This window comes from Lactuca virosa, chromosome 6, assembly GCF_052849685.1.
Source record: "Lactuca virosa cultivar CGN04683 chromosome 6, Lactuca_virosa_CGN04683_v6, whole genome shotgun sequence".
Taxonomy (NCBI): domain Eukaryota; kingdom Viridiplantae; phylum Streptophyta; class Magnoliopsida; order Asterales; family Asteraceae; genus Lactuca; species Lactuca virosa.
Window position 1 is genome coordinate 70544063 of NC_136431.1, and position 10484 is coordinate 70554546.

Consider the following 10484-nt stretch of genomic DNA (forward strand, 5'->3'; position numbering starts at 1 on the left):
ACATTTATAAAAAATACCCATTTTACCCTTTTTGTGAGGACTATTTCTTCTAATATCTACCATGGTTGATGACGGCGATTCCTCTTCACGGAGTGAGTCATGTGTTCAGACCCCCCAACCCTACTACCAAAACCAAGCCTATTTTGTGTTCTATAAGTTTATTTTCTAAGCATGGGTTGTTTTTTATGTTCTGTTCTATGATTTGCTTATTAATTGTGGTCATTTCTTCACAGTAAAAAGAAGTATGAATATTGAAAGCCATATAATGTAATTTAAAGAGAAAGGATATGTGAAGTTTACAGATGTACATTTTTACATTGGTATTCTTTAACTCGGTGTATATATTTACATTGGATTTTGACATGTGTGTATATGATAGTTGATCCCCCAGATTAGTTGCATGTGTGGTTGTTTTAGCTGATAATTGCCAGGTGGAACCTCAAAGTAGACATAGTCTCCATCACGCATTTATTTGATTTGTGGGTTAACATTACGTGGTCTTTTGTGCAGGGGCGGACGCAGGAATTAGAAGTAGAGGTTGCACAATTTTTTTCCGGTCAAACATAATATAAAACATTAAAAAGAAATTCTGTCAAACATAATATAAAACATCTAATACAAATTTTTTTCTAGTTAAACATAATATAACAACGATCTATTAGGATTTAAATTTTTCCTCTTCGTGCAGACATCTTTTGAAACCGCTCCATTACTTTTTCATTCTCAACTTTCGCAAGTGATTCGGTCTCGACATTACAAAGCAATGCGTCGTTCAAAAATTTATCGCCAATTTTGTTACGCAAGTCGGTCTTCAAGAGCTTCATCTTTGAAAAACATCTTTCTACACTTGCGGTCGCTACGGGTAACATCAAAGCCAACTTTAAAAGCTTATAAACCAAAGGATAAGACCGATGCTTCCCCGTACTAACCATCAAACGAGAAAGGTCAGAAATTCCTTTCAAACTAGTGAAGCGCTCATCTTTGATGCAAGAGTGATAAAATATCTTAACTTGTCCTTCAAGGTCTATCATATCTGAATCATCGAAGTCATACTTGTATAACTTACCCAACTTCAATAACTTTGATTTGTCAAATTGTGCAATTGAATCACAAGGGCTCAAAGCACCCATGTATTCTAGTAATTGGGTGCTTGTTTCACTAAATCAATCATGATATTCTGTAAGTTGCATATCTACCACCGTGTTGAAGATTTCAACCTCAAAATAAAACCTATTAGTCTTTGTAGTCCTACGGTTTCTCGCACCAATATACAACTCTTCCATATCTAAAGTATCGATTTTGTGTGTTTGACAAAAAGAGGATACTTTTGGCAAAATGCTAGCAAACCTTGTGTTTCTAAAAGATTGCAATGCCTCCATTGTCCCTCTAACCATCGAAGCCGCTTCTAAAATGTCTAGATCTTTTCTTTGAAATTGCTTTGACAATGTACCCATGAGGTGTAAAATGTCATACATCATATGTAAGTAAAACACAAACTCATATGACCCTCCCTCCTCTTTCACAAAATCTAAAACTACAAGAACATCCGCAAACAACTTCATCAAACTTGTGAGTGTATTGAAATGTGAACCCCATCTTGTTTCTCCAGCTCGAACAAGTGTAGTCTCTTGATTTAACCCTCTTCCGGTTTCAAGTTCACCACTACACAAGCCTTTTTGCACCCTTTCACCCAAGTCAATCAATAACTTCAAAAAAACATATCAATTTCAAATATCTAAATGAATTGTTAAAACTTACTTGCTTCATTGTAGGGCTTTGAAGTGGATTTTCTTAACCAAAATAGTAGAAATTGAAAGAAGTCGATTTTGTTACTTGCTTTAAGAGATTGACTATTGTTGAATACTTGAATGTTGATCGATCCAACAATAAAATTGATCAAGAATTGTCCGAACAGGAGGTCACGAGTCACGACTGTCGACAGTAGCCAAGCAACGATTGAACGAATTTTGGAATCGGAAGTCGAGTAGTCGATGCATCGATGGATTTTGTTATCGTGTGCCTTTTTTTTCTCCCTTGTACCGATAATACACAATTACACACTCAATTAATTAGGATTGGACTATCTTTTTTACAAGCAATTAGCCCAATTGCTAATTTATCCAATTAAGTTTTATTTTGGGCTTTGGGCAATTGGACTATTAGACAATAATTGATTAAAACATTGGGCTCGTTATTATTTTTTTTCGTTTGGTAATTCCCGATAGAGTGACAATATTTTTTTTATGTAGTTGCACAAAAAAAATTTAGTAGTTGCACGATTTTTTTTACGTAGTGGCACAATAGGTAAAATTTAAAAAACACGAAATTTTTTCTACTACGTGCGCGGAAGCTAGGTGTTGTCGGTGCCACACCGGGCACCTAGCTAGGACTGCCCCTGCTTTTGTGATAAAGGACCCTCTTTTATGGTCATTCTATCTTATTCTCCACCTGTTACAGAATGACAATCTTGCATAATAGTTGTAGTGATGGAAAGTGTAAATTGTTCTTGTCTTTAAGAAGATCTAGATTTTCAATATTTTCTTATGTACCACTAATATAATTATTCATTTATTTCACTTTTCAACAATAACACTTCATAACAAAATTAAGCTTTTTTAGATTTCTGTTTCATCTTATAATTCCCTTTTCTTAGGAAAAATATAAACATGCTTCAAGGGCCGAGACCTTAAAACAAGAGCTTGAAGCATATGACTGGTGTGGAACTATTTGATTTTAAATTGACTGAAATAGCCAAAACCGACTAGGCAAACCCTTCTCCCTTTGTCACATATCTTTTAACCACTACTGTAGTAAACAATATTGTTGTGTTAATAAGGAGATTTCATGTACAAGAGAGAAGAAAGATCTCATTTATGAAGGATGAATGTTGCTTGATTTTATTGTTTATTTACTATTTAGGTTGTCAAAATGGTATTACTTTTTAGCTAATGTAATAAGTTCTTATTTTTTCCAAAATGTATAATCTGCATTTAAACATGTATATAATTTCCTATAGGAATGGTGTAGTTCTCAGGACTTACATGTAAATTCGTGTGACACATGAGTGTTGGGATTTATTTAACTAGACATGGACTTATTATGGTTAAATAGTTTTAAACACAAAAGAATTTTATTTTTGTGAAGAATACACAAATAGTTAACATGGATTTAAAAAACAAAATTTGATGCATGAGATGTGGTTTCAAGAACAAACAATTGGGTAATATGTAATTTATAGAATACTGGTCCAAACATGTTTAGACCATTTTTTGAAATTTATCTACTCTAATAAATAAAGTTTTTTTTGTCACATGTCACACTCTCATCCAATTTGTCACATGTTATTTTGTGGTTATTTTGAATTAATTTTTTTCACATGTCATTTTATGGGTTTTTCTATTTTAATAAATTTCACATAATACTTTAATATAATAATTACAATGAATGTAGTAATAAATGAATATCAATTTTATTAATGGACTTACCTTCTTATTTCAAAATTCTCAAATTAAAGCTCATAGTTTATTTTGTTTATTTATTTAAATTTAAAAGATAAAAAATCAATTTTAATAATTCATTATTTTTCTTATTTTCTTATAAATCCAAAGTTCTTAAATATTTAGACCTTTATATTTACTTTTTTTAATTAACTCATGTAATACATGAGTTTTACACCTAATATTATAATATGTCATCTTTTAAAAAAAATGAAACAAAGGCTGCAACAATTTTAAACGGGATATGCAACATATATGTAATTTCTTATATAAATTATATGAAAAATGACCAAAATATCATTAATTGATGTTTTAGTATTCTGTTTTTTAATAATAAAACTGATTGCCATATATTAAAATGTCTTATTTCATGAAATCATACTTTTCAAAGTTTAAAACATGATGATTTTATCATTAATATTAGACATAGAGAACGTTGTTTATATCTTCAACCCATTTTATATATTAATTTAAATTAACAATTGTAAAGTTACAGACAAAATATATAACTTTGTATAATTTTTTTTAAATCTATCATTAATGATTGTATTTTTTAAAGTTTCAATGTTGTTTTACTTTGATGTCAAATGACTAATCTATAACATTTAAGAATCATCAAAAACGCATAAAGATTATATATGTTATTGCCCTTTTTTTTCACTTTATTCAATTTTATATTGCATTGCACAAAATCATAATCTTATCAAATATCTAGACATACAAAATATAGATCGAATATTCATAACAATGTATATATTAATTTTAACTAATCATTATAAACTTGCTGACAAAATTTCTATATTTGTAAATTAATAATTTTTTACAAATCTTTAATCGGTCATTACGAATTAAAATTATCAATAATATTTTTTAAACCATGATTTCTACGGAAACGAATATAAACAAAAAAAAAAAATTCCGTTACACTTAAAAGAACATGAAAAATATACCAAACTCAAGTTTGAATCGTTTTACTTTGGGCCAAAAATTTGGTCCAATACTTTAGCAATGGCAAAAGGCATCGCCTGGAAAATCAGCTTTGGTAGTGCCCAGGTTCAACCAAAATCGTAATTCACGATTCACTCGTTCACGCTCTTCAACGGTAAAATTTAGTTGCTTTCCGGTTTTTTCATCCCAAATTCTAGTCTTCAGAGTTCGAGTCTGCGGAAAAAGGAATTCGAGTTCCTCTAAGTTCTGAGTTTTGATTAGTGATGTTACTGATGTGGAAAGAGGAGGATTACGAGGACCACTGAACCAGAGGTACTTTCCAATTTCTGATTTGAGAATCCTGTTTTCAGTTTTCTGATTCTGAATTCTGATTTTCTTATTGAGGGTTCTAATTAACTGATTAGTTTTCGAGGTATTCTGCACTAGTTTAAACGTATTTATGTGGAGATGAAAAAAAAATGTAGGCAATCGAGATCGAATGCTCTTGTAAACCATCTATGTATGATCCTTTAATTTTATAACACCGTGATTAGTTAAATTCATGAATTAGTGTTATACTATATGAAAACCCTAGGTGTGATTTAGGGCGCGATTTGTGCTTATGTTTGTCTTACATCATGGGAGGTATCGATTGTTCGCTGTTAATTAGGGATCCAATTTAGGTATCTTATAGCAGTAGCTATTTTTGAAATTAGTACGTATTTATTATACTATGATGAATTACTAGAAATGATATTACTATCATGGAACATTTATCAAGGTCATTTGATGATCAACTTGTGTCAAAATGTTAAAACACTGACCTTATATAGAAGCCAAAGTATATTGAACTAAGCTTTTTCTGTTTTGATCATGAATCAAAAATGGTATTTCAAGTATTTCTAAACTTTTTGGATTTTCTGTACCATGTATATCAGGTATTTGATAATGAAAGAAAGGAACACCATCTCCCCACTTAAACGTATTTTGGCGAATTGTGGAGTTCAGGTCAGTTAATATACTGTTGCAAATTATGTAGGAATTGCATTTCTTTGTATCTTTGTTTAGTATATTGGAATTGTGGATCCATGGTTGAACACAAAATGCATACTTGTTAATTTTTGTCTTGTTGAGTGCACAAAAGATATAGACACTGTTCTCTTTTAGAATTTTCAATTCTTTAAAGACTCTTCAAGAAATAAACATATAGGAAACAATTAACACGAGTTCTAATCTATTATACACTTGTAAACTTTAACAATTTGTGATTCTCATGTATCACTTTAACTTTTGATGTTATGTGTATGTAATTATTATGTAAAAAAATGCAGGCAAAAGAATACGGGAGTTGTGTTGCAGAAAAGGTTCCTCAAATTGAACGTGATATGTGTTTGAAAGAGTTTCTCAAATTGAAGAATTGCATGCAGAGTGTGGTATTAATTGCTTAATAATATTCTCAAAACTCAAAGCTTCTTTTATTTTCTTTCTATAACTAATATTCTCACAAACTTTTTTTTTTTTTTTTTTCCAGCTCAAGGGAAAGCCATAAATTTACAGAACTTGCCATCACAAATACATCAAACCCCATATATAATACCACTCAGTATATTCATAATAAATTTACAGAATTTAAATGTCTAGAAATACATCAAGTTCTGGTGGATCTGGTGCTCTTTCACATGCATACATCCATTATCCACCCTTAAGATGCAAAAACAATGGATCAACAGGTTTATTTTATGATGATGGAAATAAACTTTTAATCTCTCCCACCTCTAACCAGGTATATATATACAACAATTTATACACCATATTTCAATTAATTCATGAAACCAAAGTTTAGTATTAAATGTATGAGATTGTTTTAATGTGTTAGGTTGTTTCTTGGAAAACTTCCCCTTATACCCCTCAAGTTGCATCAACAACTGATACAATAAGTGAAGGGCCAGTGCTTTCTATCCGATATTCCTTAGATTTAAAGCTTATAGCTGTTCAAAGATCAAATAATGAGGTTCAGTTTTGGGTCAAAGAAACTGGAGAGACTTTTAGTCAAAAGTCAAAGTCCGAGTCCGATACTATTTTGGGATTCTTTTGGACAGATTGTGCAGTTTGTGACATTGTATTTGTCAAAACCAGGTACTTTTTAGTTATTTATCAAGTAAATGAGTATTAAAATATAAGCTTCATAATTTTATATTGTTGAATTACAGTGGACTGGATCTTTATAGTTATGTCCCAGAGTTGAAATCACTTGAATTGGTTGACTCAAAGAAAGTGAATGTGAGTTGGTATATTTACACACATGAAAGCAGATTAGTTCTTCTTGCTTCAGGAATGCAATGCAAAAGCTTTATGGGATATCAGGTATTTGCACGAGTGGAATGGAATGAGTCATTACATTCCCATGATCATTTTTTGTTTGCTTATAGGAATGGAATTACTTTTCGTTTGAATTTCTTATATCATATGTAAATATAAGTTATTGTTTTAACACTATTTTTTAATCATAGTTACAATTTATTAATCATTTTTTTTTGTTTAGCTTTCATCTGCAGGCATAATTCGATTACCAAGGTTTGAGATGGCAATGGCAAAGTCTGATGTAAACAGTAAGCCTGTTCTTTCTGCTGAAGATGTTCATATTGTCACTGTGTAAGATTTATTTATTTATTTATTTATATTTTAACTCTTTAGAATTCTCTTTTTATTCAACAATTTAATCCTAATTTTGTGGTGGAATGGAATCACAGTTATGGAAGAATATACTGTTTGCAAGTTGATAGAGTTGCAATGCTACTCCATTCCTATAGATTTTATCGTGATGCTGTTATCCAACAGGTAATTTATACTTTTATAAATTAATAAAAAAAATAATTACTAATATATTTTTTTTTCTTTTGAGTAGGGTTCTCTACCTGTATATTCCACAAAGATAGCTGTGAGTGTGGTGGACAATGTTCTCCTGATTCATCAAGTGGATGCAAAAGTCATTATATTATACGATATATTTGCTGACTCACGTACACCTGTCTCTGCCCCACTTCCTCTTTTAATCAGGGGCTTGCCACGTGGCAGCAACATTTCATCCTCCCAATCAGCAAATGACACGTCAGCAAATTTGTACTCTGATGACTGGAATTTTCTTGTCCCTGATCTTGTATGTGATGTTTCCACTGGATTCTTGTGGAAGATTCATTTGGATTTGGAGGCAAGTTTTTTTTTTTTTTTTTGATAAAAAAAAATCCATTTGGATTTTATTGTTTAATTGTTTTATTATTTTACTAATTTTATTTTTAATGATCACAGGCAATTTCCGCGAGTAGCTCAGAAGTGCCATTGGTTTTAGAGTTTTTGCAGAGAAGGAAATTGGAAGCAAAGAAGGTAATAATTAAATTATAATTTTTCTTTTTCTAAAAATGAGGGAAAAGTATTATTTTTACCCTTTGTTTGATTCAGGCTAAAGATTTATGTTTGGAATTACTTCGGTCAATCATGATTGAAAGAAGACCCCTGCCCGTAATTTTCCGGGCAGTTAACGTACTGGTGACCTCTTTTGCATATTCACTGAAAACCGGAAGTTACTCAAAGTCAACACCAGTCAACTCCTCCTCCGGTGTACCGGAAAACAATTCCGGCAACAAACCGGGAGACACATCTGGTGGTGGCTTCTCAACTTCAGACTCTGAAGATAATATTAATTTGAAAAAAGAAAATGGAGAAAACTTAATGGTTTCAGAAGATCAACAAGAGTCACAATCACAACTAGTTACTTCAGCAACTATTCCACCTGATGAGCTTTACACTTTTGTATTTGCTTCAGTTGAAGAAGAGATGATTGCTTTTGCAGACGCTTCTTATTTGTTTTCCATTCTTCTCGAGTTTATCAGGAGGTAATTCAATTTCAATTTTAACTTTTTTTTTTTTTTTTTTTTATTGAAATTTTTTGGGTTTTCTCGCTTTTGTAGTGCCAATTTGGAGAAAATAAAAGTGCATCCGAATATATACGTGTTGGCAGTGCGGTTGCTTGGAAGGAATGAGAGATATGCTGAGCTTGGACAGTTTGTTTTGAATAAGGTATTCTACTTTGAAAATGAAAATTACGAAAATGCCCAGTAAAGGAAATCCCAAAATTGCCCTTGGTTTGCACAGATTATCGAGCCATCGAAAGAGGTAGCGCTTGAGCTTCTAGAAGGGGTGGGAAGTCGTAACATCCAAACAAGAAAGTTAGGTGTTGATATGTTGAGACAGCTGTCACTTCATCATGACTACGTGGTGTTACTTGTACAAGATGGATGTTATCTTGAAGCTTTACGTTATGCACGAAAACACAAGGTCATTTTCGTCTTTTCAACCCAACCCAACACAACACAACCAAACACCTATTTATATTATTTGAGAAAATTTACATTTGTTTTTGTGAATAATGAATATGATCAGGTTAGTACTGTTCGACCATCATTGTTTCTAGAAGCAGCGTATGCATCAAACGAGCCACAACACCTGGCGGCAGTTTTAAGGTTTTTTGGTGAGTTCATACCTGGATTTGGGACCACTTCAGAACACACGACTTATATTCGTGCTCTTGCTGATATGCCTTCATCGATTACTGTGTGAGATCTTGTTTTTTTGACAAAGGATTTGGAATCTGTTATGTGTTTGGTTTGGTTGGTTGGTAGGATTTTGGATGAATTTGAAATCCATTAATAAAAAAATATATATATCTTGTTTGCTTTGCAAATGATTTGGAATGTATTTGTTTGTTTAAGCTAAAATTATAATAAAGTCGAATTATACATTTTGAGTTCATATTTAAGCTAGATAAAATCCAATTTATGCTAGTTTTTAGTTGAAAAACTTGCTTATTAATAAGCTGTCTTAAGTAGCATGTTCGTATACATTTTTGATACATTTTGACCTGTCAATTTACGTTGCCAGGAATTTTTGATCTTGTACTAAAGCTCAAAAACTAAAACTTTAAAGTACACACATTTTTATTAAAATACTGCGGAAGCTTTGTTACAATGGTGGTGGTGGTGATTGTAGGTGAATGGATTCGATGATCCCAAACTTAGAACTTATGCCCTTATATAGATGGGCTTACAAACTATTGGACAAGAATAAAAACGTAAGCGATGACGTTTAAACAAGGGCCATTATTTAATTTGTTACATGTGGCCGACAATCTTGATAATTATAAAGATACTTTTAACAAGTGGTGGGGACTTCTTGAAGACTTCTGAACATCCAAACAACTCAACTTTTGAAAACCCGGATATGTGAAATAATTTCACATACGGGCCCTTCTAGCTTTTGGATAAAGGTATGGATTCATGGGACGATTCAATTTTATCGTTTTTAGACAATAATCATCCCACCCGGGGTCCACAATAAAAATTGAATCGTCATCACTGTTGTCACTATCTTCTAGAAATCATTTGCTGTTGTAGCGGCATTTGTTTTCTTTTTGGTTATTGTCTTGGACTTCCATGTGCTTAGATATTATTGCGGCCCAATCGTTGTGCGAGGGCTTCCAGTTCGATGAGGATTCTTCGGACTTCTTTGTTTTGGATTCGAACATCTTCGTTTTGGTCAGACCAATGGTTGTCTCTTGTTGATTTTCCAAAGCAGACTTGAAATTTGCACTGTATGATTGCTTGTAAATTTCGCATTGCTTTGATTGCTTCTTTTGCTGCTGATAATTCGATATCTTGGGCGACTGATCTCCATGCATCAGATTTATCCATTCTGATTGGGGTTTGATTGGCTCTAAGCTGGTATTGTCTGTACATTGCTCCTGGTTCTTCCAGTGTGAAGATTGTTTTAGTAAAGATTCTTGGGAGTGGTTGAAAGTCTTCATGATTTCTTTGCAAGTAATCTTCATATTCTTCTGAGAGGCAGAAGAGGATTGTAGAACTTCCTCCACTGAGTAAAGAGCTGCTGCTGCTAACCGTTTCATTTCTCCTGTGCATTCTGCAAAACAAAGGTTAACAAGTCTTGAGAGAGAATCAGCTAGTGTATTATGTTTCCCTTCTATATGCTCTATGTTAATCTTGACGCCTG

At 32.3% G+C, this 10484-nt stretch overlaps 3 protein-coding genes across 3 annotated transcripts; 1 reads left to right on the forward strand and 2 right to left on the reverse strand.

Moving 5' to 3' along the window:
* Positions 1–665: 665 nt before the first annotated feature.
* LOC145121617 (uncharacterized) lies at positions 666–1130 on the reverse strand. The gene has a single exon (XM_079057336.1). The coding sequence runs from the start codon at positions 1128–1130 to the stop codon at positions 666–668; it is 465 nt and encodes a 154-aa protein (XP_078913462.1).
* A 33-nt stretch (positions 1131–1163) lies between these two features.
* On the reverse strand, positions 1164–1767 carry LOC145121618 (uncharacterized). Its single transcript, XM_079057337.1, has 2 exons — positions 1759–1767; positions 1164–1706 (listed from the first exon to the last, which is right to left on the reverse strand). The coding sequence occupies exons 1-2, from the start codon at positions 1765–1767 to the stop codon at positions 1164–1166; spliced, it is 552 nt and encodes a 183-aa protein (XP_078913463.1).
* Positions 1768–4465: 2698 nt separating this feature from the next.
* Positions 4466–9230, forward strand: LOC145119983 (C18orf8). Its single transcript, XM_079055769.1, has 14 exons — positions 4466–4757; positions 5363–5432; positions 5756–5857; positions 5956–6207; positions 6301–6560; positions 6635–6788; positions 6967–7076; positions 7175–7262; positions 7330–7632; positions 7731–7805; positions 7881–8314; positions 8390–8498; positions 8574–8756; positions 8862–9230. Exons 4-14 carry the CDS (start codon positions 6058–6060, stop codon positions 9036–9038), a joined length of 2043 nt encoding a protein of 680 aa, XP_078911895.1. The 5' UTR covers positions 4466–4757; positions 5363–5432; positions 5756–5857; positions 5956–6057; the 3' UTR covers positions 9039–9230.
* Positions 9231–10484: the final 1254 nt, after the last annotated feature.